A 27969-nucleotide genomic window follows, 5' to 3' on the forward strand; every position below is an offset into this window, starting at 1 on the left:
ACACCATCGGGGGTACAACATGCCAGCAAAGTCCATCCTGGAGAGCAGCTCTTTAAAACACAACTTCAGTAGGAACCGTTCTATTGAAACAGGATTCCGGTCTAGTTCTCTCCCTGCCTAGAGCCAGGACCACTGCATCGCAGCTCTGGTGCAGAGATGCCCGGGCTGGGAAGAGAAACCTTTGCATTAGCCCACCCCCGCCCCTGGTGGCTCCATTACAGCTGCAGTCTTAGCTCGGCACCCTACAGCGCCTTCCCCCGAGCAGATGCCCCTTGCTAACGCCACAGCAATAAAAAAAAAAAGCCTCGCACGGGAGGCAGGAACCAACTTATGGGAGTGCATCTTCCCCCTGGCGGCTCCCTGGCCCCAGGGATGCGCTGTGCAGAGAGCTGTGCTTACCAGGCGAGCTTGAACCCTTTCATTAGCACAGTCACGACAACCCGGTGCCCGTCTCCTGGTCCGCCCGCGGCCGGCGCCAGAGGTCCCAGGACATATTGCAGCAGCCGAGGCAGGAGGCGGCCCCCCGGCCAGCGCAGCGTCCCATGCACGGCGCCCCTGCGGCAGGGAAGCGGCCGCGTCCTGCCCAGCCCAGCGGAACCCCGGCTGCGCGCCCCGCTCCCCCAGGCTCCCGGCGGCGGCTGGCGAGGATCTCTGCTGAGCATGTGCGGCGCCGGCAGGGCAGCGGGCTGGAAAACATGCCCTGGCACGGCCGCCTGCCCGGCAGCCCCCGAGGGCGGGCGCGGGGGAGGCAGGGAAGCCGGCCCCGTCTGGTCACCTAATGCATGCGGCGGCCGGGCCAAGCGCCGTGCACCGCCGCCCCCGAAAGCCCCAGCCGGCTGCTGGTCCGCGGAGCAAGCGGGGCGCACAGCCGAGCCAGGGCCGCCCGTGCGCTCCGGGTTCCAGCTGCTCCGCGCAGCCCCGCCGGGGGATGAGAAAGCCACTAGGGCAGCCTTGTCCCCGTTCTCCTTTAGGCACCCCCTAGCGCCCAGATGGTGGGGCCCGAGCCGCAGACACCCCCCCAAGCGCCTCTCAGCCAAAGTTCAAGGATGCTCAGCTCCAGGATTTTGTTTTAGCCCACGATGCAGGGAAAAGCCAGTCAGGGAAATTCAGATTCGGGGAGTCCCCACGCCACCTCGGAGCGCTCCGACTTGGGGTTTGGGTTCGGCGCCATCTCCACAGAGCACTTTACCGCCCCAGCTCTCCACCCAGCTGGCCCGCCACTGCAATGGAGCAGCCTCGGGGGGGAACCTGGCCACTGTTGGAAAGCACAGAAGCAACACTACTACAACAGCGAGTGAAAGGAGAGCGTGTGCCTCACTGAAACCGAAGGGGAAATTTTCAGGAAGGCAGGAAGTCATGACCGGAGACAGGACTGGAGTTAGCACTACAATGTTATGAAAGGCAAGATCCTTAACAACAACAAAAAGAATGCTGGGTTCCTTCTTCTCCTCCACTCATCCTACTCTGACCTCCATCAGTCAAGACTTGGACCTACTACAGCCCACTAATAGGTCATTACTTCCTGCCACCAGGCTTGCCTCTTGGCTCTGTCCTGACTCCAAGGAAAGAATGCCAACTACTGAATCACCATCAGCGGTTCCTGCAACACCCTGAAGCCAGGTCTACACCTAAAAATTAGATTGCCCACCCTATCTACATTGCTCAGGGCTGTGAAAAATTTCACACCCTGTGTGATTGTAGTAAGGTCACACCATAGATGCAGCTAGGAGCACGGAAGAATTCTTTTGTCAACCTAGCTACCACCTTTCAGAGAGGCTGTCCATCCCACCTGGGAGATTCTCTCCCCGCTGCAGCATAGACAGATCCATGGAGACACTAGCCGATGTATTTGTGACTTCTATGCTGCGTGCTTACAACTCATATCTAGGAAGGAAGCCACACATCCTGAAAAGCCCCAACTTGTGTAAAACACAACAACCCATCTGCTTAGCAACACAAGTTTTAGCTGTGGAAACATCACCATAGTATTCCTCTTGCTCCCCATTGAAAAAGGCCCAGTTCAAGGTCTCAGTGCTGATGCTCAAAGCCTTCCACGGAAGAAGTGTCCCTAACTACCTTAGAGAGCATTAGCGATATGTTACTGGAAAAGAACAATGATTGAGCTAATTTGATATCCTGTCTGGGGAAGTGGCTAGTAGGCTAGTATTGGAAGCCTTAATCTTTAAATTTTCATATATGAGTTTCATATATGTTCAGATGAGCACAAAGAAATTGGGCATCTTACCCAAACCTTTTCTGAACTATCCTTTTGGATCTAACAAAATCATGAGAACAAGATGTTCCCCATTTCAAGTCAGGCTGAGACAGTCTCTCTTGCATTGTTTTGGTCATTTCAGGCCCAGCCAGAAACCATAGGTAGGAGGAAATGAATAATGATTGCCAGGAAACAATTTCAAACCACAAAAAAAATGGTTGTTTGAGGCAGAGGGGAAAGGTCAGTTCAGTGCTAACTTTGCTGATATCTGTGACAGAAGATGCACTCCCTCTAAATCATCTGTCACATCAACCAATGCCAAACCACTTTGGTGCCTGCTTTTGATTAACGCAACTAATACAGGTCCTGGTACTGTACAATGCTGAGCAGCCTAAGCTCCCATTGCCTTTAGTGGGAGCTATGGGGACACAATACCCTATAGGGTCAGATCCAATACTGAGCAGGGATGGACCTGGACTGATCCCTTTAATCCAAATAGCCCCAAACGTTGAAGGAGTTTGGTTCTGGAATGAATCTCATGGTTAGCAAACAGCGTCGTTAATTGAGTACTACGGTTTCTCAAAGCGTACTTCCTCACATCACTGCAAACAGTGAAGAGTGAGGAAATCATCATTCCCACCCTACACAACCTCAAATCCAACAACCCCTCTGCCCCTGCTCATTAGATCCACAGTTTGTTCTAAACTGCTTCACTCTCCCTGGGATGCTTTGAGCCTGTGGCCTGCAAGTAGTTATGGAGAGAGGCAAACGGCAATGCTGTAAAATGGGTCAGGAGACCTGCAAGTCTGGCGAATCTGGGACAGACCAATGCTGCAGAGTCACACGTTTGGAAATCATAGCTCAGGCAGGGGGAGACTGAGCAGGCAGCCACGTGCTGTTTTATAAGAACACACTGGAGATCAGGAAATTATCAGGAGTGAGAGAGACTGAGGGGGAAGTATAAGCACCAAACTCTGGCAGAACCGACTGCCCCTCGGTAAGAATTCGGCTGGGATTTGCATTCTGGCATCCTTGAAGGGAGCCTGGGTGAGGGGGCTGCAGATGGCCAATCAGCTGCGGTGGATCATAATCAGCTGATCCCTGCTGTCACTGTTAGTTACAGTCTCAGCTTCCACTGCCTTGCCCATCCATGTCAGCTAATGTTGAAAGGGTGAGTCCTCTCCTCTCTGCTCCCCCTGTGCCCAGGCACACACCAGAAGAAAGGAAGTGGTATTCAATATTGAACCTGGCAACATAAAAGCGTGGGGGAGGGGGATGGACTAGGGACAGCAATTGCAACTGCCTCCATGGAGATAGGAACCGGGAGACGCTAAGCACTCAGTCCATTTAATGCAAGGTGGAGTCCAATGAGATTATCCACCTACTGTACCCGGAACATCTGCCCCATGAAATGAGCAAATGGAAATGAAGGATAGTTTTGTGATTTAGATGCAGGACTGGAACCCAAGATATCTGGATTCAGTTCCTGGCTCTGCCACAGACTTCCTGTGTGACTCTGGGCAAATCACTTAATCTCTATGTGCCTCAGTTCCCCATCTGCAACACAGAGATCCATACTTCCCCCTACCTCACTGGATGCTGTGAGGATAAGTTCACTAATGAGAGCTTCTGGTCCAATGGAAATCCCATGAATGCAACCTCTCTTATGGAATTGTGGTGCTTTTCCTCCCAGCGAGAACTGGGAACTGAAGCCACACACGAATGTTTTTTTTAAAAAAAAAAAGAGCAAAAACTCTGCATAACTTTTCCAAACCTTAGAAAGGCTTGGAAATTCTGACTGGTAGAAGCCATTCAGAGAAATCTGGATGCTTTTCCGAACCCTCATCTACAAACAATCAAGTCCTCCTCAGTCTGCAAAACTAGGCTTGAGTGCTTGCAAGTATAGAGGAACTAATTCATTCTTGCCCTGTACCTAGTGCAAAGCGATTGCGAAATGCGACCGTTCAGCTTGGGTTGTGATTTACACTCATTTTGCACAGGTGTAACTGTCTGTAACAAAGTGAGAGGCAAAGATGAAATGGGTCCAGCATCTCTTCAACATTGCATTTATGGTTAGGTTCCAAGACATACGCCTCTCCTTGCAGCATCTCAGCACTTACCCTTCCAATCCTGGATGGAAGTCATCAGTGCAGAAGTCACCATGGAAATTAAAATCCCTTTGAAAATAACTTCACTTTCTGTTACAGTTGGATCTGCTTCGATAAAATAATGAATTTTTAACAAATATATTTTAACTGCATTTTTTCCACTCTTTGGTTCAATTCAGATCCCTGACACACACTGTATTAGTCACACCCCTACAATCCCAGTCTGAGCAGCTGCTGGCTAATAAAAGGCAAGGAAATAAACAATCTCTAATCCACCGCGCTGAGATACAGTAAATGGGCATCTTTTCTGGCGTCATTCATCATTCTAATTACAGTGTATAACAGAGGAAAACACATCTCCTGCCAGATGGAACAAGTGTATCAGGTGTTTAATTAACTCCTCCTCCCCTAGCTCCTTCCAGGATATTCCCACTGAATATTTGCAGCACAGAGAATGAGAACTCTGCAGTTTCAGGGACAAAAAGGCAGCTCTCAGGCTTGGGGTTTTCTGTTATCACTGGTCTCTTTTAGCCGGGATTTGATTCCATCCCCACCCACTGTGCCCTGGCTGGGCATCCTCATCTCACAGTGGGGCTGGTTTTCTTTGCTCTCTGCTGGATAAAGTATTTTTTCCCCTTGCTCTCATTCAGAAGCAGGGAGAGATTAAGAACGGCCGCCACTTACAGCATGACAAAACTCTTTGTACCGAAACAAAATGCTAAGAAGTCCTTTGAGAGGGTTGCTGGCCTAGTGGATATGGAGGAAGCGGCAGACATGATATATCTTGATTTTAGTAAAGCTTTTGACACAGTCCCACATGACACTCTCATAAGCATATGAGCGGAATGTGGTCTAGATGAAATTACTATAAGTGCACAACTGGTTGAAGGACTGTATTCAAAAAGTAGCTATCAATGCTTCACTTTCAAACTGAGATCCCATAGGGGTCAGTCCTGGGTCTGGTATGGTTCAATATTTTTCTTTAATGATTGGATAAAGGAGTGGAGAGTACGCTTACAAAATCAGCAGATGACAGCAAGCTGGGAGGGGTTGCAAGCACTGGGAGGACAGGCTTAGAATTCAAAATAACCTTGACAAATTGGAGAAATGGTCTGAAATCAACAAGATGAAGTTCAATAAAGAGCATTACAAAGTACTTCACTTAGGAAGAAAAAATCAAATGCACAACTACAAAATGGGGAATAACTGGCTAGGTGGTAGTACTGCTGAAAAGGATCTGGGGGTTATAGTGAATCACAAACTGAGTATGAGTCAATGTGATGCAGTTGCAAAAAAAAGCTAATATAATTCTAGGGTTTATTAGCAGGAGTGTCATATGTAAGGCACGTTAGGTAACTGTCACACCAATCAGAGGGGTAGCCGTGTTAGTTGAATCTGTAAAAAGCAACAGAGGGTCCTGTGGCACCTTTAAGACTAACAGAAGTATTGGAGCATAAGCTTTCGTGAAGTGGGCATTCACCCACGAAAGCTTATGCTCCAATACTTCTGTTAGTCTTAAAGGTGCCACAGGACCCTCTGTTGCTTGTCACACCAATGAGGCCTTTGCTGGAGTACTGTGTCCAATTCTGGGCACCACTGTCTAAGAAAGATGTGGATAATCTGGAGGGAGTCCAGAAGAGAGCAACAAAAATGATAAAAGGTTTAGAAAACCTGACCTATGAGGAAAGGTTCAAAATATTGGGCATGTTTAATCTTGAGAAACAAAGACTGGCTGGGGGGGAGGGGGAGGGGGACTGATAAAAGTCTTCAGATATGTTAGGAGCTGCTATAAACAGGACAGTGATCAACTGTTCTCCATGTCCACTTAAGGTAGGACAAGTAGTAATGGGCAATTACTGCAGCAATGGAGATTTAGGTTAGATAATAGAAAAATGTTTCTAACTAACTGTAAGGGTCGTTCAGTTCTGTAATAGGCTTCCAAGGGAGGTTATGGAATCCCCATCACGGGAGGTTTTTAAGAATTGGCTGGACAAATACCTGTCAGAGATAGTCTAGGTTTACTTGGTCCTGCCTCAGTACAGGGGGCTGGACTATATGATCTTTCAAGGTTTAGCTCTACATTTCTATGATTCTACAAACGTTGTGAGGTCACCATGAGCCACCATCATAGAATCATAGAAAGATAGGGCTAGAAGGGATCTCAAGGGGTCATCTAGTCCAGCTCCCTGCATGAAGTAGGACCAAAGAAACCTAGAGTCTCCTAAACCATCCCTGACAGGTATTTGTCAAACCTCGTCTTCAAAACACCTCCAATCATGTCACAAGGCAATAGCATCACATGGCGAAACAATCACTGGGTGCTCATGTGTGCTCTGGCCCAAAACAATTATCAGGAGACTCCAATGAGAATCCCACAAGCTTCAAAATCAAGATGCATGGCAACCACCCTATGATTAAGATTAACCTTGGCCCAGAAGCACTAGCCAAAATATGGAGGCTCCAAATCTATGAAGATATGAAGCAGTGACTTTGGGGTTGCTTTGTGGTACATCAGGGGACTATCAATTCTTGAGACACCATAAGCAGCAAAAAGGAGACAACAGCACAAATACAATGGAAAGTAACTGTGGTAGTAATTAATATCCTGTTGTTACATTCCATTGGCGATCTCAGTGTTTGGGCAAGGACAATAACCTAGCCTTTTCCCCAGGAATTCTCTGTTATCCCAGATCTAAGCAGATGGACTCTACTGTGGAGGAATTCAAAGGTAGAGCTACACTGCATTTTAAAACCCACAGCACTCAGAGCCCAGGTCTATGACTTGGACTCATGCTACAGCGCTATAAACAGCAGTACAGATGCCCCCAAGCCTGGGCTTCAAATTCCAAGCTCCATCCTGAGTCACATCTTCTACATTGTGGTTTTAGCACCGGAGCACGAACCCAAGTCTGTAGACCCAGGGTCTGAGACTTGCTGCCGCAGGTTTTAAAACACAGTGTAGCTGTAACCACAAGGGTTTAGAGAATGTAAGTATCAGCCCTCTGAAGGCTTCAAACAAGGCATAATATGGGACAGAGAGCTAAACCAGGGGATAAAAGGACATATACTAGATCACAAAGCTTAACACTACCTGGGATTTAGTACTTTAATATAAACAGCATTGGAACAAGCTCTGATGTTAATTACACCAATGTAAGTCCAGAGTATCTGCACCCAAGTTAGTATTGGTTAAATAAAACCCACCACCATGCATAAGTTGTTTCTGTTTTGCAGGGGTTGAAACTGAGCTGTTTTTCACTTTTTTATAAACGTTCACAAAAATGTTACCAGGTTTTCAGTAAATATAAAACAACCCCAATAAGCATTACAATAGTGGTTTCAATAATGTTTTTGATAAAAATGTCACACGCACAATTTTTTTTTTCACAATTCTTACAGTTGTTTTTGAAAAAAGGCCATTTTTTCAATGAAGCAAGTTTTCATTCAAAAATTTCTAACCAGCCGTAGTTGCGGTCAGTAGGGCTACTCCACATTTACACCAGTGTCACTTGATTCAGGAACTGGCCCACAGTCCCTAGCCTCCAGCATTCTTGATGGCAATTATTTTTCAGATAATAGAGATAGACAATATCACTTCTGTGTAAGCTGGAGGTAAATGAGGGTGAGGGATGATGGACAACCGTGAAGGAAATACAGTAATAGGGACAATCTTACATATATATATAGCATCTTCCGTCCAGAATAACATCACAGAATTTACGAACAGTCTACGAACACAGGAACTGCAGTGAAATGCAGCCACCTCTGGGGTAAAACACTGTGGCTGTTCAACAGCACAAAACACTTCACAGCCATTTAAAGAAAGGTAGTGAAGAATACTAAAATTCATCCAAAAGAGGAAATTTAGTCAAGGGGAAATATTTACTCAGTTTGAAATTTGATAAAGGCTCAGGGGTTAACACCCTTCCTCTTAGGAAATGCATCATAGGTTCCTCAACAACCATGAATGCTCAGGGCCTCAGATATACATCTCATTAAAGATGGTATTTTCAGCAACGCAGCACACACTAGCACAATGCTTGGGTATCTGGTTCAATACTACTTCAAAGGGAAGACGTTCAGCTTCATAATCACTAATATCACTTCCTGCAGCACCTGGTCTTTCCCATCTAAACTATGATGCATTCCAACCATGCTTAGCTTCCAGGAGCTGCTGAGATCACAGCACAATATAGGGTTGCCAACTTTCTAATCCCACAAAACCGAACACCCCTGCCCTGCCCCTTCTCTGAGGCCCCGCCCACTGCTTGTTCCTTCCCCCCTCCCTCCATTGCTCACTCTCCCCCAACCTCACTCATTTTCACCGGGCTGGGGCAGGGGGTGAGGGCTTGGGAGGGGGGTGAGGGCTCTGGCGTGGGCCCAGAGATGAGGGGTTTGGGGTGCAGGAGGGGATTCCAGGCTGGGGCAGGGGGTTGGGGTGCGGGGGGGATGAGGGCTCCAGCTGGGGGTGTGGGCTCTGGGGTGGGGCTGGGAATGAGGGATTTGGGGTGCAGGAGAGGGCTCAGGCAGAGGGTTAGGCTGTGGAGAGGGTGAGGGCAGCGACCAGAGCCTCCCTGGTCGCCCATGCACCTAGGGGCCGCAGTGACCTGGCAGCTGCTTCCGGGAGCCGCACAGAGCCAGGGTCCCTTTTCAACCGGGCATTCCACTCGAAAACCAGATGCCTGGCAACCCTAAGCACAAAATGATAGGGCTGCAGATATGGTCACCATATTTCAAACCTACTCTACTGTCTAATCAAGTCACAATAGTGGCAGACCCGTGCCTTCACACAGTTGCTGCTATGGGCGTTGGCACTGAGATACTAACAAGTGCCAGATGTGTATGCAAATCCCGCTCTCTGAACACTGCTGACACAGTTCATGGCACCCACTTCCGGGCCCATTTCTCCCCCCTCAAACCCAGCCTGGTCTATTCGGCTGCATTCCTGTAATCTGACACCACTTTCCAATCTTCCAACCCTTGGGAAAGCTGCACCTACAAACTGGCAAGAGCAAAGACTACAAGCAGTGTTCCCGAGGGGATGCAGGAACCCTGTACAAATGAGCGAGTGCATCTAAAACCTCAGCTCACTAGCTCACTTCCCTTCCCCTTCTCCTTGTAACAATAAATTGCTGAGAACCATTTCTCATCTGAAATCCAGTTTCCCGAGCGTGGGAATCCAACCTCTAAGGCACGGTCTAGCGCAGCATCTCTCAAATGCAGCCACCGTGACTGCATGAGGCCACCAGGAGCTTTTCTTTTTCTGGGTGGTGGTTGGGGGGATGGGGACAAAGCAGCAGCCCCTCCCTTGGGGCTGCAAGGAGGGGTTGGGCCCTGCCTTTTCTTGAACCACAAACACCGGAGGGGGCAGACAGCCAGTGTGAGTGCCCCACTTTCCCAGGGGTGCAGGGGCTCAGGCTTCCGGCCTGGGGTGGCAGGCTCTGGCCCTAGGCTCTGACTGTGGGGCTTTGAGTTCTGGGCTTTGGCTGCATAGTGGTGAGCTCTGTACTCCGGCCACAGACCTTCAGGCTCCGGCCACTGGGCTTGGGGCTCACACACCCCCTTATCGCCCTATGTCCCCACTACTATCCCCAGCCCTCACCCATCCACCCCATCACTGCTGGCCTCCATTGCCTCCTTCCCTACCTCCACATCCAAGGCTTAATTTGTGTCTTGGCTTGCCAGGGCTGAGTAAGTCTGCTGTGAAAAATTATATTGGTGTGTTTGTTAATATCACTTTTCACTGCCTCCCAGCTAGCTAGTAAGTCTGCTGTGAAAAGCGATATTAAGAAACATACAAATATCACTTTTCACAGAAGACTTTCTAGCTAGCAAATCTAAAAAAAAACCCGCAACCAAAACAGCAAAAGAAACAACAACAACAAAACAAGAACATGCACAGCATTTTATTTGTGTTTCTATTCTGTTTAGGTCCAGTAAAGAAAAAGAGACAACTGTATGTTGTTATTAATACTGAGTCTGCAAAAAACAAACAAACCCTACATAAATAAATTACTGTGATTTGGACATGGATATGTGCATATTTATTTGTTTTTCCTAAAGTTAATTAAGTATTTTAGGAAAAATTGTCAGAGCGGCCACCAGCTGGTGGCTGCACTCTGAGGACACCAAAATAATTGTTGTGAGAACCCCTTCTAGCGTCTCTCTTGATACACTAGAGCCAAAGCTGCCTTACCCAGTTTCCAAGCTGCCCCAGCTAATCTCTGTCCTTTCTGTGAGGGGCAGACAAAGGCAACAAAGGGCAAAAGCAGCCAAGAGACCAAGAATTGCTTAGCTCTTCCCTCCCCCTCAAAAATCCCCATAATGGACCACAGCATAAACTCTTTAGAGCAGGAAGACGTTACATCAGACCTCAAAGGAAAGTAGCATATAAAGGCTGAAGGTGTAAAACTTGGAAAGGAACTTATTCGTGAGACTTGGCTCCTATCCCTAGCGTCCCCTGGTGCTAAGGAAGCCCCCGGAGTGTCAGGGTGGGGAAGGGAGAAAGTAAAAGGACGAGTGAAAAAAGAAAGAAGTTGCCAAGCGAAGCCACTTACGCACAAGGAGGCCGGCAGCATTTCCATCCTACCTTTGCTGTCGCCATATCAGACGCCTCCATGTTTTCTGCTTGGCCTATCAGTAAACAAGACCATTCAGGGAAGGAGGGGAGGGGGGAAAGGGAAAGTCAAAGATGAGGAGGAAGAGATGAACAATTTGACAGGCAGATGAGAATAAAAAGAAAGTTAGTCAAGAACTAGCCCCAGGCCTACCCAGCTGCCCCAGACGGGGAGGAAAAGGAGAAAGCCACCCCAGAGGCTGACTTCTCTGCCCCTGTAAGCTCCCCTGACAAGATTCTGATTTAGACTCTTGGCTGGAGTCAGGCAAGGTGTTTCAGCAGGAGATGTGATTCATTCGCCAGCTACCCCCGTGCCATCCAAAGGTCTAGCATGCTGCTGAGGAAGAGAGCATCCTCCCATCTTCCTCTGCACTCTGAGCTTCTTCAGGGAGCACATAAGCAAATTGCCTTGCTCCTGGACAAAACTACGTGCTGCTTCCCCTCTCTCATTCTTTGGGAAGGGAAAGCAACACCAGGAACATCCCACTGGGCACCACAGAAATGTGGAGGGAGGAAAAAAAGCAGATGGATGCTGGACAGTACATGGGTACACGAGTGGGATCTGATGGATGCTAACTAGGAGGAATGCAGGGAGGAAGGAAGCAGCTCTAAAGGTAAGAATGCAGGGGGAAAAGCCAGACAGGTGCAGCAGAGACAGATGTAGGTGCAGGGATAAACCTGAGATGTTCTTAAAGAGACATCCGGGTGTAGGAAGGAAGTGTGATCATCCATACTCCACTGAAAACACTCACCTCACAATGTCACTCAGAAAATTTTGGGGCCTAAACTGGGAACTCTTTGGTTCATATACATGGCTCTGACACTGAAAAATCATTCTGTAAGGTAAATTTGGCACAACAGCTCGAGTGTTGAAAGGCAGCTGCATCTGCAGAGGCCCCTGCCTTTCTGAGACAAGCCATCTGATTGGAGGAGCAGGATGACTTCATACAGCCCCATTCATCATTCGAGGTTTCCTGCCCAGCAGGGACAGCTTCTCCGTTCACAGTTACTGCAGTTTCCCTTTTTGGCCTACTTTACTACAGTAAATCAATCTGGACTGTATTAGCTGACCAGCCTGGGAAGGGATACATACAACTGGCTGGAATGCACTAACTCTGGTACACCAGGCAAACACAAGCAATCCTAGCAGGGGGATAGGGCAAAGTGCTGCAGAATCAGACCGATTTAAGTTGCCAGGGGCTAGAAACATCACTGTCTGAAGATGTTCTCGCTCTTTCTCTCTCTCTCACACACAGATAATACAGCACACAATGTACACACATACACAGGGCACCACTATATAGTACACCCAGTCTACACGGCAGTGGTAAACAATCTATAACACCCTCACACAAACACTATTGCATAGTACACGCAGACTATAGGACACTGATATACAAGCTACAGAACGTACACACCGTCATGCAGTATGTGCACACACAACCTGGCACTAAAATATCCCAGAGAGTCTGAGTACACCCACATGCTGGGTTCACCAATATTCAGCATGAACCCACACATACACCATATACACAGTTGTCAGTGTCTGGGGCCCTGCAGACAGACACTGATATTTAGAATCCAAACCACAAACACATAATGCCATCAATGTGCCGGATGCACATACACAACATTCAGAAAGACTGGTACACAAGAAAGTACGCGCAGCTGTGTATAGTATTGTGCTATATGTTATGCACCGCAAGGAGTGATTTTTTTTTCTGTACATCATGTGGCTGTGCAAGTCTCACAATGCACCTACCCTGCTGTACATGGATGCACAGGTACAAACAGGTCATGTTGTCCATTCTCCTGGTAATTCAGAACTATTCTCTACAGCATGTTCTCAGTGGTTGTATCTGGATACATAATAAAACCCACTCTATGAATACACATACACACACAGTCATCCTCAATTGCAAGCTCCAAGGGGGATACGTGGTCCCAACACCAATTTTTGTTACTGGCATGTTGATGCCTCCTCAGCATGGCTGCAGGTCTAATGCATCCTCATACCTTCTCATCTCCTCCCCATAGGCGCCGACTCCATGAGTGCTCCGGGGCTGGAACACTGATGGGGAAAAATTAGTGGGTGCTCTGCACCCACTGGCAACCAAGCTCCCCTCCCCCCACCCACCCCACTTCCTCCTCCCCTCGCCCCCCGAGCGCGCCGCGTCCCTGCTCCTCCACCTACCTCCCAGCGCTTCCCCCCAGCTGCCACCAAACAGCTGTTTGGCGGCGTGCTGGGAGGGAAGGGGAGGAGTGGGAATGCTCAGGGGAGGAGGCGGGAAAGAGGCTGGGCCAGGATCTGGGGAAGGGGTTGGAATAGGGGCAGGGAGGGGGCAGAGTTGGGGCAGGGACTTTGGGGAAGGGATTGGAATGGGGGCGGGGCAGGGCAGGGGCAGGGCCACATGGAAGGGGTGGGGGGGTGCGGGGCCGGGGCCAGAGGGGGGGATCGAGCACCCAGGGGAAAGAGGGGAAGCAGCCCCTATGCTCCTTCCTCCCTCCCATGGCCTCCCAAAAAAATTTTTTTAAATGTTTAGCTGCAAAAGCTCTTTGGGGATAGGACTGTCCTTTCTGTCACCTGTCTTTACAATACCTAGCATAACAGGGTCCTGACCAGACATGCCAAAAAATGCAGAAATTGGGCTTGGTTTTGGCTTAATTGATGTATTGGCTAGTTTTTGGCTTGTAGCTTGCTGCCTGTTTGGCTTGTAGCAACTTGTTGCTTCTTTTTTTTTGATCGGCTCCCGGCAAGCAGGGGCAAGGCGGGGAGAGAGTAACAGGTGCACCGCAGGCCCACCATAGTCCATAGAGCCGGGGGGATCTAGTCACATAGAGTGTTGGGGTTCTTAGGGATTGGCTTGTTTTGGCCTTGTTTTGAAATGGGATTAGCTTGATTTTTGGCTTATTGTGAAAGTCGGGGTGCTTATTTACCGTGTGAAAGTTGGCAACTATGGTCCTCACCCTTGACGGTGGCTTAGTATAGATAATGAAAACAACACAGAGCAACCAAGGTACACTCAAACATGCAAGCAGCAGGTACACACACTCTGAACAAAAACAGGAAGGAGCCCCAGCAAACTGTCATCCAGAATTCCAACCCCGCCTGGCTTTTCAATTTCCAAAAGAAGTTGTGTTAACATTTTGGGTTCATTTTTGCAGCAACTGGGAGTGGTGGCAGATGAGCTAAGACCACACAAAAGAGGCAACTGGAAACAGTAGATGGTGAACATCCCCCAGCAAAGCCCACTCTCAGGATATTCTACACTACAGAGACACAGGTGCAGGCATAGATACTTCATACACTGACCGAAGAGGTTCTCCTGTCACTGTAGATAATTCACTTCTCTGAAAGGTGGTAGCTAGTTCAACAGAAGAATCCTTCAATTGACTTAGCCGCATCTACACCAGGGGGTTAGGTCGACCTAACTACAGTGTTCAGTGTGAAATTTTTCATAGTCCTGAATCAGAGGGGTAGCCGTGTTAGTCTGAATCTGTAAAAAGCAACTGAGGGTCCTGTGGCACCTTTAAGACTAACAGAAGTATTGGGAGCATAAGCTTTCGTGGGTAAGAATCTCACTTCTTCAGATGCATAGTCCTGAGTGATGTAGCTAGGTTGATCTAAATTTTAGGTGTAGACCTGGCCTCACAAAATCAGAAGCCCAGTTTTGCAGATACAAGAGGATCAGAGAAACTTCTGTTAAGGATCCAGCGCTTCCTTCTGATCTCACCCCCGTGACATCAGTGGAGGTACTCCTGATTTACCCCACCAAGATATCAGAATCAGGCTCCCAGACGTCTGGGTGCTTAACTAAATTGAACCTGCAAATGCTATAAGGGTGATCCATTGCTAACAGAGAAGAGGGTACATTTTCAAAGTATTCAGCTCAATTTTAGCCATTTAGCCCATGCTGACTTTAACAGGAGTTACAAACCACACCCAGATGCCCCGTCCCCTCCCAGCTCCTTAGCCAGTCTCAAATGTCATATGCTCTACACATTCCATGCAAGCAGAGTTGGCTGTACAGGCAAAATGCACATGTCCATTCTTAGACACACACACAGCCTTTATGGCTTACTCTCGCAGGGATACGTGACTGTAATCCAGCTGCTGCAAATGAATTATTCCTGTCCCAGTTCCACTCTAGCAACCAGTGGGAGTCCAATGCTAATCATAAAGGGCTAATTGTTAGAGCATCCACAGAAGCAAAGCCAAAAGGCTTAGAGGGGCCGACCATATCAGACTCCTAGGAACCCTGTGCGCACATGTGCACTTAGACCAAAATACTGTACATTAGGCCCTGCCACTTTAAGTATAGCGCTGCTTATCCAGTCAGTCACAGCTACAGGAGAGTCTGCACAACCCTGGGTGGAGCAAAAGAGATGGTGACGTAGCAGGCGGCACAAAGCAAAATCTATTAGCAAGAGAATTGGTGAGAGGGAAAGCTACAAACAAATCAAAAGATTTCAAGGAGAGAGAAAGAGGGAAAATTATGCCTAGGGAGAGTGCGGTGTGTGGGTAAAGGAATTCAGGGAACAGACATAACATAAGGGATAGGGACTGCGAGGAGTATTGAATCCTGGGAAAAGATGCCTAAACTGCTGAATCCTCTCTGAAGTCAGTGTTCCGCAGCCCTGGAGTCTCTGCTGTCAGAGGAGGTTATCTGCAAGCCCAGCATCCCCAAAGTAGGATCCATCTCTATTTCCTCAGGGAAATTTCATGAGGGGCTGACTCTGTGCTTCAGCAGCCGGGAAATCATGTGAGGCTGTATTTGCGTAGGGAGCGAGGATGCATCACATGCCTACTGCATCATGGGAGCTGTAGTTGTTCTGTTACGGCATGCTGGGTGGACGTCAAACCACTTATTTCTGCACTAAATGTGTGTGGTGCTTGAAAAGGCATGTGTTATGACTGAGGATCTTGAGAGAGGGGGTGGGAAATAAGACTTTCTCTCTTAAAAGGTGGGGTGATGGAGGGTCCTCACAGAGGATAAAGCGGGCCCTGCAAGAGGAAGACGGCAGGATATTTTCCTATGGACGCTGGGGAGAGCAAGAGGTCCTTTCTGAAAGAAGGAAAAAAGCTCTTATTGGAGAAAGCAGAAAGGGTGGAATTGGAACCATTTTTTTTTTTTAAATTTACACCACAGATCTGAAACTGCTTGAAACAGACGGATGACTATTTTCACACGCTGTTTCACCGAATTTTCCTTTTTTTGTTGGTTTTTAATTAAAAACTTGGGAAGGTTTGAATTTTGAAGCTACCATTTGCTCTGGAGGGGCTTGTTTTCTTTCAGAAATGAGTTCCTTCACATTGCAAAAGGAGCCCAGGTTCAAGAGAAAACTTCTTGAAATGCAGTGGATTTTTCAGTGAAACAAGTCAATTTTTTTAGTTTGTAAATAAACAGAGCCCCACCCCCAGTCAATTTAAACTTTCACTGTAAATCTTTTGCACACCTTTAGGTAGAAGGATATGATGTTTCAGGATTTATTTCTTCTTGGGGACTAGACAAAGCAGTCATTAATGTAACAGATCAGCTCTACTTTTTGTTCGGCCAAAATTTTCCACAGTGGCTAGTGATTTGGAATGCCCCAACTTGATACACTATAAAGGGGCATGATTTTCTGATAGTGATCAGTGCCCAGCCTCAGATAATCCTTTAAAGTGTGCCAGGTTGGGCACTCAAGCGTTGAAACCCTGAGAATCACTAGCCCCCTTCAAAGCCTTCTCCTTAGTGCATAAAACAGACAGTAAAGTGATGAAACTAGCCTTTATACAGAGCCTGCATCCCATCTGTGGGCTTGAAAAGGTTTCTGATACTGTACTAAGGGATACTGCACCAAAGCAGCTTTCATAGGAATTGCCAGACTGGATCAGATACAAGGTTCACTTAGCCTAGTCTCCTGCCTCTGACAGAGGTCAATACCAGATATTCCCTAGAGGAAGGTGTAAGAACCCTGCAGTATGCAGATATGAGGTAATCTGCCCTCAGGATTAGCTCTCATCCCTATCCCTAAGCATTAGAGATCAATTTAAGTCTTTTTAGGGCTGCAGAAGTAGGTGTCCTGTAAGAGCAAAAGGAGTTAATACAAAGAGACAGAAATAAACTGAAAGGGCTACAGGAAAGAAAGTCCCGGAACATGTACAAAGACTTAAATTAGGGGAGTTGTTGTAGCCGTGATGGTCCAAGGATATGAGAGAGACGAGGAAGATGAAGTAATATCTGGTTACTTTTTCCAGACCTGAGGAAAAGCTCGGAAGCTTGTCACTTCCACCAACATAAGTTGGTCCAATAAAAGGTATTATCTCACCTACCTTGTCTCTCTCAAGTTAAGGGAGACTTTGGGGATATTTGCTAGCTAAGACTTTTTAAAGATATTCTCGGGAGCACTAGTTCAATTCTGGGAACCACGGTGGATATTTAGTTGAAACTGAGAAGGATGGTTGATTTTTACAGAGACATCGAAACAATTAGAATCAAAGTGGGAGGGTACAGAAAAAAGGAGTGGTGATTTTTATAGGTATAAAGAGAGGTAAGAGTCTGAGGGTAGTGGAAATGGGGAGACTATAATAGGCACTGCAGAGAGAGTTTGAAGTGAGAAGAGGTTGGGAAGATGTTAAGAGGTGCAGAACGAGTTTGGTTTGGGACAGGATAATTTGGAGCCAGAAAGGATGTGTCTGAAGGAGAGTCACAAGGGGAATGACTGGAAAGGAATTAAAATAAAGGAACAAAAGAAAGTCCACTGACCCATCACTTCTAAAGCCTGAAGGGAGGGAAGAGCAGGGGATGGATGGGTTATAATCTCAAGACACAGGTTGAATTGGTCCTGAACCCAGTTTCCCTATTTGGGGAGAGGGGCACCACTGCCCATGTGTGCACAAGTCCATTACCTCATTATCACAAAAACTTTTCTCAGCAGCTCCAGCCTGGGTCATCTCAATGCTGAATACCCGTGCTAACATGGGACAGATCTTCCAGCAGGTTAAGGACGACAGTGATGGAACAGTGAGGTAAGAGACACATCCTCCCTGTGTTATAGCAGGCAGCAAACATGGAATGTAACATTCGAAGTATTTTCACTTCTCAGGAACTTCACTGTCCTGTTCATCAGCCAAGGGTGCAGGTAGGCAGGACCTTTGGGATAAATGCCTCAGATTCTGAGGGGACCCACACGAAGCAACAAGCAGCAGGTGGCAGTGCAGCGCACGGCTGATGACTGTCTGTTGAGGTGGCCTGCCTAGTTTCCTTGACAGAAGTCGAAGAACTCAAGTGCCCTTGAATAAAGCCCACGAGGAAGTAGGAGGGGGCCTGGAAGGAACTTTCTCTCCGGGACAGAGAGAGGATGCCTGAAACTTTGGTGGATCCAAGCCCCCTGCCGAATTCCTCAATACATCCCAGGGGGAGCACAATCCAACACTGTAAATAAAGAAAAGGGAGGAGGGTGAGAGAGCATGCAGCAGTGCGAACTAGGATGGGTTGAGGGGGAGAGTGTGAAAAGCACAGCAAGGTCCAGGGAGGGGTTAGGGCCACCGTGCGAAAGGCAGCAGCAGAAGAGTATAGCAAGAACCAGCCAGGCAGAGAGGGAAGGAGATTGGTTAGTACTGATTACAATGGCTGACCTTGTTATGGTGCACGGTGTACTGGGGTGACACATGCTGCCATCTTATCACTGGACCACTCACAAATACTCTGCAGCAGGCCAGGAAACAAGAGCAAAGGAAGGAGGTGGAGGAGGAGGAATACACAGCTCACAACGTGCACTTACACAAGCACAGTCACCTGCAGGAATAGGGAGGTCTGTCCGTGCTCCAATCCACTCCCAGCAATCAGGGAGAGATGCTGCCAAATCCACCGGGAGATGGAAATCCCAGCGCGGTTACACAAACACAGCACTTTTGGGGCGGAAGCAGCACAGAGATGTGACCTCAGATCCCGCTACGGACAGATGCAATTCCACAACTATGATGGTTCTGGGTTGTTTTGTTTTTTAGGCACCAGCGTTTTAGCCCCAGAGGGAAAGAGACATGATTAGGCTGATGAAAGGGCGACGACGAGGAAATTTACAAAGGGTTTGTGCTATGTGCAAAGAGGCACCGATGTCTCTTCTCTGTTCTCAGATTTCTTCTCTTGGGGGAGAACCAATTTTCAAGGCACAGCTGCCTTCGGGTCTCTGCTGAACTTGCTGCTGCTTCTACCACAAGATAAGATGCAAAACCCGGAGAGATTAGAGAAGAATTTTGGACCAGAACCAAAAGGATTTGAGGTTAATAATAATCAGAATCGAATTCTCATAACTGGGATTAACCAACATTAGTGTTTCTTTCAAGCTAACCTCTTCCCAAGCGTGAATCTGTCTCATCTAAACTGCTTTTTCCACTTGTATCCGGCGCCTACAACGAAGGGTCAACTTGAACCTTAGCAGTGCTGATAGCAGTGGGTTTTTTCATGGCCGAAAGCAAGGATGCTAGGACACTCAGAGGAAAGCCCCGGTTAGGTTTGTAGAGGAAGAGCTAGAGGGAAAATAGTCCCAGTACTGCTGATCCATCAGAGGGGTTTCTTTCTTCTCCTTCCACCTGGGTGCATGGGATTCTAATCCCCCAAGTAAGCGAGGCAGCTCAGTGCAAACTCGAGTCAGCGAGGTGCATCCTGCACACTTTCTCTTTGCCTTCTGCTTGCTGACTCATTCGCAAGAGCTGCTCTCCCCTTCCCTCCACACAACCAATCAGCACATGGCTGGCTCTCATCCCTACGGACACATGGGCTGGTCTAATCACTTCCAGTAACCCCCAAAGCAAGACTAGAAGGTTAGGACCTCACGTGGCGAGAAGCAGTGCCAAGGAAGGAGGAAATCTGATGCCAGGATTTTTCCCTAGGAAAAATCAAAAGCTCTTTGATGGGCACTGGGAAAAAGTTAATGTCATTGATGTTGAAGAACATACTCTTCACAGATTTCGGCAATGGATGAGTAGACAGTTCAGGAGAGCAGTTAGCAAGAGGAGGCTTTATATTTAAAGGTACAGCAGTGAACAAATTTGGCTTAAAAAAGAAACATGAAATCTCACTGGAAACTTAAGCCACCCTGCAATGGGATACATACTTCTAACAGTCTGGGTCCTGAGAGGCCCCCTCAGAGACAGGTTTGGCAGGGGCACTAAGTAGTATCAAAGCCCATCACCTTCATTTTTTCCCATGTCTTCTGGGATTTGGAACCAGATATGGAGGAGGGTTAAGTGGCTTAAGACAGGGGTCTCAACCTTTTCCTTTCTGAGGCACTCCCAATATGCTATAGAAGCTCCAGGGCCCAGTGGGGGGTGGCTTGGGGCTCTGGGCTTCAGCCAAAGCAGGGGGCTCAGGGCCCCCAGGGGGCCGTGAATCCCCAGTTGAGAACTGCTGGCTTAAGGAATAGAGTACAGCTGGTATGGGTTCTCTGGGGGACAAATACTTCTGTGCCCTGTTTGGTGAGGTCTCTATTTTTTTTTCCAGGTTGGAGAAAGTTCATACAATGCACATGGATGGAAAAGAAATCGAACAGGCAGAAGTGTTCTGCTACTTAAGCAGCATGATGACATTTGATGGTGGCTGTGATAAAGGTATTCATACGAGATTAGGAAAACAAACACCACTTTTGGAAGGATGAACAACGTCTGGTCAACCAGAGGCCTCCTCACCAAACTAAAGATCAAATTATACCATGATGCAACTGTACTGAGCACGCTACCACATGCAGCAGGGACTTGCCCAATGACAATAGCTAACAAAGAGAGATTGGAGGCTGCCCACCACAGACGGTTGAAGGAGACACTACACATTTCATGGAAAGATAAAACTGCAAATGCGAGAGGAAGGGAGCTGAGTGGGCAGGACATGTTAGAAAATATCAAAGGAAGACAGCTCAGGTGGTTGGGATATGTACAATGTATGGAAGATGGGAGACATGCTACGCAAGCATTGAAGTGGGTACACAAGGGAGGAAAGAGAAAGCGAGGAATGCCCAGGAAGAACTGGCAGAAGACAGTGACAGAGGATATTGAAGGTGTTGGCATCACTTGGGAAGTAGTACCACAACTAATGAGTGGCCATAATCAGTGAAGGAACTGGACTTCCTGATGTATCAGTGGCACAGAAGGAATGAAGGTACAAGGTAAGGTAAGGTATGTACAGTGCCTAACACAATGCAGTCCTGGTCCTTGAGTAGGACTCCTAGGTACTAGCACATACACATCAATAATAATAATAATGGGCCCTATATTTTGGCAACTGCAAAAAAATGAAGGGCCCAAGTTTGAAGATGCAACTATTTGTGTTTTTACCTTAGGACTGTCCCTGATTCCAGGTGCAACCAGAAACTCAGCCATCAAGCGACACAAGGAGCTGCAATCATTTGTGCCTGCAATTTGTCCCCACAAAAGAGAGAAAAAAGAGAGTGCTGCTTAAGGCTGGGCTGGAAACATGACCCTGAATGTGGAACCCCACAATGTCATTTTGACAGTGTCACTTTTTTAGCTATAATCATCAAAAAAAGCCTGTCTCTAAATATGGTCAGCAGGTGGAATGCAACTACACAACTGCCCCTTCTGCACTTGCAAACAGGCAGGCATAGGACTGAGACCATCTGAGCCAGCTTCTCAGACCTGGAAACAAGAGACATTAAAAGCATCTCGTCATTTCCCCCCCTCACACACTCCTGTGTATCAGGGGCTGTGACGCAGCTCAACATGACTTCTGTCAAACTTTCTCCGTGTGCAGTGAGACATGCAAGGGACATCTGGAGGCTTATCTAACCAAACAGGGAGACATTGGTCCAGTGGAAAGGGAACTAGGCTGGGAGTTGGGAGACTGGGGATCTTGTCCCAGCTTTGCCGATGACAATGCTGTTTAACCTTGGACACAGCACTTCCCCTTTCCTGTGCCTCAGTTTCCCCACTTGTGAAATAGGGATAATGACACTGACTGACCTTTGTAAAGCCTTTTGAGATTCTCAGATGAAAAGCTTTGAATAAGAGCTAAATATTGTTATTATTGTTATGTTCCCAAGGGATTTAACAATAGGCATGCTTCATTTTATGATACCAGCTTGAAACAGTAGCCTGTGAAGTCCAGCGTCTGGCCCATGCCAGATGCGTTAGAGAAAAAAGCACCCATTCTGCTGATTGCCACAGGACTCGAGAATGAATTTTTTAACACAGCAATCAGCTGGATACCCTCAAGCATGAACTCTGTCTGCATAACTACAGATCTGTCATAAAATTATCCGTCCCCCTTAATTTCACGGACAGCACTGGACTTTTCTAAAATTCAGGTCCATCCACCCATATAAGTGGCAACTGTGGAACTCCTCAAGACTGGGGGATATCCGAGCACAAGACAAGGATCGACAAAAGAGACCTATCTTGCCAGGTCTCCTCCCTGCATCTTATCCCCACAGGGCAACAAGAGGGAAAAGGAAGGCTTATCCAGCCCCCCAAACACTTCCCAGCCATGCTGGAGAGAAGACATCCTACCCCATTTCTCAGATCATGGGTCAGCACATCATGGAGGGGAAGAGGAAGGATTACAGAGATGGGGGGATGGCATAACCTTGCTGGGGGCCATCAAATTCCAGAATCTGTGCTGATCTAATGAAAGGGCTATGAAAAACAAGACCCTATGTGGCTGAGAACAGAGCGTCCCAGGAGCTCATATAATGGGGATGACAGATCTTTCGCCTCCTGTACTGGATTCATCTCCAAAGGGCAGCTGGGGGCTCCTGGAGCTGGGGCACCAGGTGCAAAAGGTTCCAGGCTTGGCAGAGAAAGGAGGAATTTATCTTATTCCAGCCGCTTGTCAAACCTACTTTACCTAACAATGCAGTGCACAGGCAGGCAGCGGCACACGCTATAATTAACAGCCCACCTCGGAGACATTGGAGGAAGAACAATGCTAGCGTAGGAGGAATTGGGAGCAGGTGATCTTTGCGCCGACAGGTCTGCCAACAGCAGCAAATGTGCCGGTCCTAGCGGAGCAGTGCAGCTCTCATCAAATCGCTATAGCCCGTTCCTGTAAGTCCCAGCAGAAAGTCATACCACGGGCTGTCTCAGCAGCAGTGGGGGTGCAATGGGGGGGCTATTGGCACTGGTACCCACTGAGGATTATACTCCTTCATTGCTAACAGAGGGGAGTTGCAGTCTTCAGATTTGGACTTCTCCAAAGCTCAGCTATTTGGCACTGTACCCATTAGGGTCAGCAGATTTTGAATCTGGAACTGAATCCAAATTTTCCCGAAGTTCAGGGCAGGAGTACAATTTAGAGCCAGAGATCTCCCATCTCTCATTAACCCCAAACCCCCACCACCTCCAGCACACACACAACCAACCATCCCAGCCCCAACAGAGACAACTCATACATACCAGTCTAATAAATCCTGAGCCATGCAGGGGATGTGCAAAGGAAAATTAAAGGAAGCTACACAAATAAACTCATGGTCAGCGTGGGGTGGGGACCGGACATTGGTTAATGATGGATGAACCAGTTCACATACAATATTAACCAAAACTCATAACCTTTCCCAGGTTCATCTCAGGCCCAAACTACCATCCAGAACCCAATCCCAGCACCTTTCCTCACATTCATCTCAAACCTGAACTGCTGCCCAGAAGCCAGCCCTGCACCTTCACCCAAATGCCATCTCACAATTTTTTCCAGGTTTGAAAAATTTGGGTTACTTTCCCCCCCTCTCGTGATTTTTCGTATGTGTGGCAGCTTCTGCACAGGCCAGGACTGGGCAGGGAGCAATGAAGAGGCTGGTTCTCAGAGTGCCTCTCTCCTGTGTGGAAGCAGGAATCTCACCGAATCTCACCGAAAAACCTGCTCCTGTGAAATTCCCAACCAAGAGGGGTGGATAGTCAGCTAGTGACCAGGCTTGGGGTGCTTATCCAAACCTCCAAAAGGTTTGAAGCTCACCCATTATTCCTGGAGATGTCCCTACCTCCACCTCTTCATTTCCTTTTCACCTTTAAAGGCCCCACAAGAGGGTAAAACCATCATCTCCCACAACCTAGTTGGAGGAAGGGTCTCTCCAGAGCTCATCAGTGCCGGTTCTCAGTCTGCCAAGGGTCAAGGGGAGATCACCAGAGAGGGATTTGGGGTGCTCCTTTCCTCTGCAGAGGATGAGTGCGTGTGTGTCACCAGGCTTCTGCATGCTGCCAGTCCAGAAAGCTCAGGACAAGAGCTCAGCAAGTTGCAGAGCTGCAAACAGACGATTCCTTCAGTGGGTGGGCTCGCAAAGTCTCGCATGCCTGAGTTGAGTGGGCTGGAGATGTGTGGCCCCCATCTGGGCACTTCCTCAAGGGCTTCCTCAATATGCACACACCCCTCTTGCCCCAGATCCCTTAAAACACACCCCTCCCTACTGAGCTGGGCAGGTTCAGTAGACCCAGGAACCTTAGCAACACTTCTGACAAAGTCGCTCTGAGGTCTGCCACAAAGCTCGACGGATACAAGCTGCACCCGACTTGGGGCTTTACTGGGACCATTCCTACTCAGGACCTGAACTCAGACCCATCTCTTGGCAGCACACTGAGCTTGGAGCCTGTTCTCCCCGAATTTTACACTGGCATTAGGCAGCAGCAACTGCCTCCTATTTATCCCCCTCCTCCAAAAGCACATCCATTCCTTTTCTCTTACTCTTGAACGTCCTTCTCCTTATTAACGTACTGGGTTGCCTACCTCAGAGTAACACCGCAGCAAGACATCCACCCCTGCCAGCACATGCAGATGGCAGCATTCCACAATCACTTTGGCAATGGAAAATAGACTCCCTGAAGCTCTGGGAGTGGCAGTGTAAGACAGTCCCTGCTGTGCCTCCATGCATAGGAGAACAGAGACAGGGACACAGGGTGTTACCACCACTGTGCCTCTCAGGGGCAAGGGGAAACAGGAGCAGGCAAAGGTTGATGTAAGGTCCATTGGGAGCCTCAGATTGAGGAAATGGGCCTGACCCTCCACTTGCTCCCACCAGTGTAAACCAAGAGCAGCTCCTTGGACTTTATTGGAGTTACACTGGTGTGAGAGGAGGCTCAGAGCCTGCTACACCAGGGTTGGCGGCACACGGGTACCGCACAGGCTTGGGCAGGTGATTAATTTGCAATCACGATACGATTTGTGAACAGAAGATTCTACCTCTTGCTCTGTCCTGAGATGAACTGTCCTTCCCTGCCCACCCATTTTGGTTCTCTCTCTTATCCATCACCCTCTAGCTGTTGTCTATTTCTCTCATCTCTCTTCCCCACCCCCTCTGTCCATTCCTCTCCATTCCCCTCATCTATTTCTCCCCTCCCCTCCATGGACTTTTGGATGCTAAGGGAGCAGCACTAATGGCTCTTGTGTGTATGAGCTTAAGGACTGTATTTCCTGCTGGTTCAGTGGCATGGCATTTACACTTTAGTTAAGCCTGTTCTCTGCTATAAGCCTAAGGGGCGCCTCAGGGTCACAATAAAGAACAAGCCTGCAGTTCAAATAGAAGCGAGCACATGAGTGAGCCTGAACTTGCAGTTCAACAGCAGTGAACAGTTTGGTGTGGTTTGTGTATAACCCCCGTTTGATGCACTAGCTGTGTACTCATCTCACCCAGGCCTCCGGGGGTTCTCCTACTCAGCCCTAGTCAATCTTCAGGCCACTCCTTTAAAAGGGAGCAGCATCTCTGGCTAAGATCATCTGGGCATCACAAATCTGCTCCTAGGTGCTCATAGGGCTATCGCACTTCAGTATCTGAGTAACTTGCAGACATCAGTGAACCCATCCTTGCAACACTCCTGCGAGCTAGGGAAGGGATTCTCCTCCCCATTTGATAGATGGGAAACTGAGGCACACAGAGATGACGAGACCTAAACAGGAAATCTTAACAGAGGTGAGAACAGAAGCCAGGTCTCCTGGGTCCCAGGCCAGCACCTCAAAATTAAACTCTTCCTTGTTTGCTTTGCTAGCTTTCCCCTTCTAGGACTCTGAATACACCTGCACAGTGTATTCAGCCACATCTCTCATGCCCAGACCCCTGGATGCACAAACATAATATCCACAGACTCCACCCCAGCACAGGACCCACACCTGTCAACTTACATGGCTCTGCGGAAGGAGAGTTTTTTCCTCAGGGAAGACACACGCAAGTGACAGACATGCTTCACTGCTGTGCTGCAGGAGACCGTCTCAGGGCATGGGTTCTGAACCATGGCTGGGCCTTGTGGTTCACCAGCCAAGTCTGGTGCCTACATCCCACGGAGTGGCAATAGCAACAGCAGCAGCGGTTCAAGTGTCTGCTTCCAATACCAGGGCAAAGTCAGCGTCCTGTCTGAAGGGATCCGAGGACTTCAGCCCTGTGTGAATCACAGCTCTGAGTTTATTCGTCCTGGAGAGTCAGGTCACTGCCAAGTTAACTCGACTGGCGAGATCCTTGGTACCATCTTTGTTGCTAAGTGCAGGCTGGTAATTAAGATATGGCTGGACATAGCCAAGAGATCAGCCCTCCCCAATCACATCTTCCTTTCTGGTATCTTTCCACAGTTGCCCGGTAGGTCCAGCATCCCTCTGCTGGTGCCTGGGATATCCTCACCTCCCAGCAGCTTCCCATGTGTATCAGGGTAGGTGCAGGTCCTCTCTCTCTCTGTCCTAGTTCTGCAGGAATGAGATGGTGCTGCGTGCACAGCTCTACCTGCGTGTGATGTCAGATGCGGTGTGCTAGGGAGGGGGTGTGGGAGGGACAAGGGTGCTTGATCCTGGCAGGCTGCACAGGGAAGTTGATTCCAGAGGGGGTACGAACTTGCTTTTTGTTATAGTCAGCAAGAGTGCTGAGTGCAGGATCACTTAAGACACGTATACCAGCAGGCTCAGAAAAATTAAGGCCATACTGGAAGTATGCACAAGCATTGCCTCTGCCACACAGGTGCAAGCAGATACATATAGGGTGACCAGATGTCCCGATTTTATAGGGCCAGTCCCGATTTTTGGATCTTTCCTTATATAGGCTCCTATTACCCCTTACCCCCGTCCCGATTTCCCACATTTGCTGTTTGGTCACCCTAGGTACACAGCAGCTGGGAGATGCTTTTAAAGCCCTGTTCTTTTGGCATGTGCAGTGGGGGTGGGGGGAGAGGACCTGGGCTGCTTGTATTAAGATTTCCCCAAAAGTCACACCAAACTTTTAATGCACTTTGAAAAACATCACAATCTTCCCCACCACCATCACCACCTTTAATTTTGCACAATCTCATCACCCTCCAGCTGCAGCAGATTCCGAATAAGGAGGTGCTGACACACTCAAGAGGCATGGCCTGGCAGAAGCGGTGCTGATGCTACATTCACCTCAGTATAACAGAGGCAGGGGTGACTGGCAGATTGTTCTCTGTAAGTGCCCCTTACAGAGGCTCTGGAATGCCCTCCGACCCTGGTCTGAAAGAGCCTGCATCGGCTGGCTTTCGGGACATGCTGCAGGGTCTGTTTGTTTCCTCTGGACTTTCCTGAGAGTTAAGGGATATTGAAGCACTGGCTGGTGCGGTGGGTGGTGGTATTGGTATTCAGAGCTTGGTAGGTACGTGAACAGCACATTGTAAATAATGAGCAGGATACGCAGAGTCTGCAAATGGGGACTCTTTATTGTTCTTGAAAGAAAATAAATAAGTTCCATGAGAAAGAACTGCCTCACCCGAGGTGCAGTCCAGGCTGGCAAATTCAAGATGTTCATAGAGCCTGCACCAGAAGCTGAGCCTCTGGGTGCTTATCTGGATCGGGCCAGACTCCAAACCTTTCCCCCATCATTCATAAACAGCATTATGAATGGGACTTTTTGTCAGTCCAATGAGCGAGAGTCACTGTTCCCCAAGGAGAGATTACACCACTGCTCCTCTGCCCTGGAGCCTGACATGATTACAACTGCAAACAACAGAAGTAAAGGCAATTTAGCAGCCCTGTATTTAGGTCAATTTAAGATTAGTCTCATCAGTTAAACCATACATAAAAATTACTTGGAATTAAACATAAACAGCAGCAATTTTTGAGGTC

The 27969-nt window shown here is 48.2% G+C and overlaps 1 protein-coding gene across 13 annotated transcripts in view; it reads right to left on the reverse strand.

The window, feature by feature from the left end:
- Nucleotides 1-27969, reverse strand: part of GRAMD1B (GRAM domain containing 1B) — a 226093-nt gene that overhangs the window by 104786 nt on the left and 93338 nt on the right. The window contains exon 4 of one of the 13 annotated variants that reach the window (XM_034754542.1): nucleotides 10913-10956. The exons of 9 other annotated variants lie outside the window; for them this stretch is intronic. In XM_034754542.1, coding sequence (XP_034610433.1) covers nucleotides 10929-10956 — 28 coding nt within the window. In that variant the 3' untranslated portion in view covers nucleotides 10913-10928. Of the gene's footprint in view, nucleotides 1-10880; nucleotides 10957-21245; nucleotides 21329-27542; nucleotides 27841-27969 lie in introns of those variants that run through there. 3 more of the 13 variants (XM_034754543.1, XM_034754544.1, XM_034754541.1) reach the window with 3 other exon arrangements.

Source organism: Trachemys scripta, chromosome 21 (genome assembly GCF_013100865.1).
Source record: "Trachemys scripta elegans isolate TJP31775 chromosome 21, CAS_Tse_1.0, whole genome shotgun sequence".
Lineage (NCBI taxonomy): Eukaryota > Metazoa > Chordata > Testudines > Emydidae > Trachemys > Trachemys scripta.